General features: G+C 49.2%; 1 protein-coding gene across 1 annotated transcript in view; it reads right to left on the bottom strand.

The window, feature by feature from the left end:
* The window catches only part of LOC116691915 (venom phosphodiesterase 1), a 67672-nt gene that overhangs the window by 45236 nt on the left and 21091 nt on the right, over window positions 1-1345 (bottom strand). Inside the window, exons 8-9 of the mRNA XM_032519829.1 lie at window positions 998-1117; window positions 418-527 (exon numbers count right to left, since the gene is read on the bottom strand). Of these exons, the coding sequence (XP_032375720.1) occupies window positions 418-527; window positions 998-1117 (230 nt within the window). The remainder of the gene's footprint in view (window positions 1-417; window positions 528-997; window positions 1118-1345) is intronic.

Raw genomic sequence — 1345 nt, 5'->3', positions numbered from 1 at the left:
TGTGTGTGTGTGTGTGTGTGTGTGTGTGTGTGTGTGTGCGATATGAATGTGAAGATGGACTGCTACCTCCTCTGTCAGCTCTAGCCACTGGAAAGCAATAAGAGGAGAAATCAGGCCAATTACTGAAGTTGTTCAGTCTGCCATCATGCTGCCTGAGCTCATTAATATTCATGAGCTCACCCAGGTGTGCTGGGTAGAGGATTCTGATCCAGCCAGGCTCTCATTGGCTCTCAAAACAAAAACTAAATTGTAATAATTCTATCTAAAAGTCCCACATTACACTGTCTGGGCCATTGCACTGCCTGTTCTTTGGTGGTGGTGCCCTGCCAGTAACTTTGGGGACCAGTTAATCATCCAGCAGGATCTCCTAATTTGGTTTCCAAGAATCCTTTTGAAACACAGGAATGTCGGTCTTACCCGTCGTAAGGTCGGTAGATGTTGGGAAAGCTTCCGTTGATTTTGACATCTGATCCTGGCCAAAAGAAAGTCCCCGACTTCAGCCCCTGTTGCTTCACTGTGTGCCAAATCTACAAAGACAAACAGGACGAATCAACACAGGCCGGGGCCAGGGCCGAGGACCAGAGACCAGGGCCAGGGCCGGGGCCGGGGCCAGGGCCGGGGCCAGGGCCAGGAACGGGGCCAGGAACGGGGCCAGGAACGGGGCCAGGGCCAAGGCCGGGGCCAGGGCCAAGGCCAGGGCCAGGGCCAGGAAGGGCCCAGGGACCTGGGCCAGGGCCAAAGGCTCCTCTTATTATGGGAGCGCAATTTGTAAATAATAACTTCTCTGCCAATTCTGCACTTTGAAAATTCCTCCACTGGGCTTTATTGGACCCTTTGACGGCCGGTTCTGGCCCCAGGGACATATATTTCACACAACTTAAGTTCTACATTTATAAGCACACTTATGCTGAGTCACATTTTTGGCTTTATTTCAACCTGAGTCAAAGATAAGATAGCATTAAGCTCTAAATCCACCCGCCAGTGTGCAATGACTCACGGGCTGTCCGAGGTACCAGTCAGGGTTGTCTTTCTCCGGACTCGACAGACTGAAGGTGGCGTCAAACACGGGGTCGTACATGGTGTTGTCAATCAAACCGTTGGACTCTGGATAGAGACCCTGAGAGCAGAGCAGAGGGGACGAGAGGTTTGGGTTTTCAAACTAGCAACATCTGTACATGTGGGCTGGATAAATTCATAATGGAGGACATGACTGACCCATAGTAATCCTTACTTACTCAGACAAATTAAGTCCATTTAACCCTCTATTGCATGGTGTTGCCATATGGCAACAAATTATTTTTTTGTTTTTTTTTTCACAGTAAACCATGTAAAATGCATTGTTTTC

This window comes from Etheostoma spectabile, chromosome 7, assembly GCF_008692095.1.
Source record: "Etheostoma spectabile isolate EspeVRDwgs_2016 chromosome 7, UIUC_Espe_1.0, whole genome shotgun sequence".
Taxonomy (NCBI): domain Eukaryota; kingdom Metazoa; phylum Chordata; class Actinopteri; order Perciformes; family Percidae; genus Etheostoma; species Etheostoma spectabile.
This window is presented reverse-complemented; position numbering and strand designations above follow the sequence as displayed.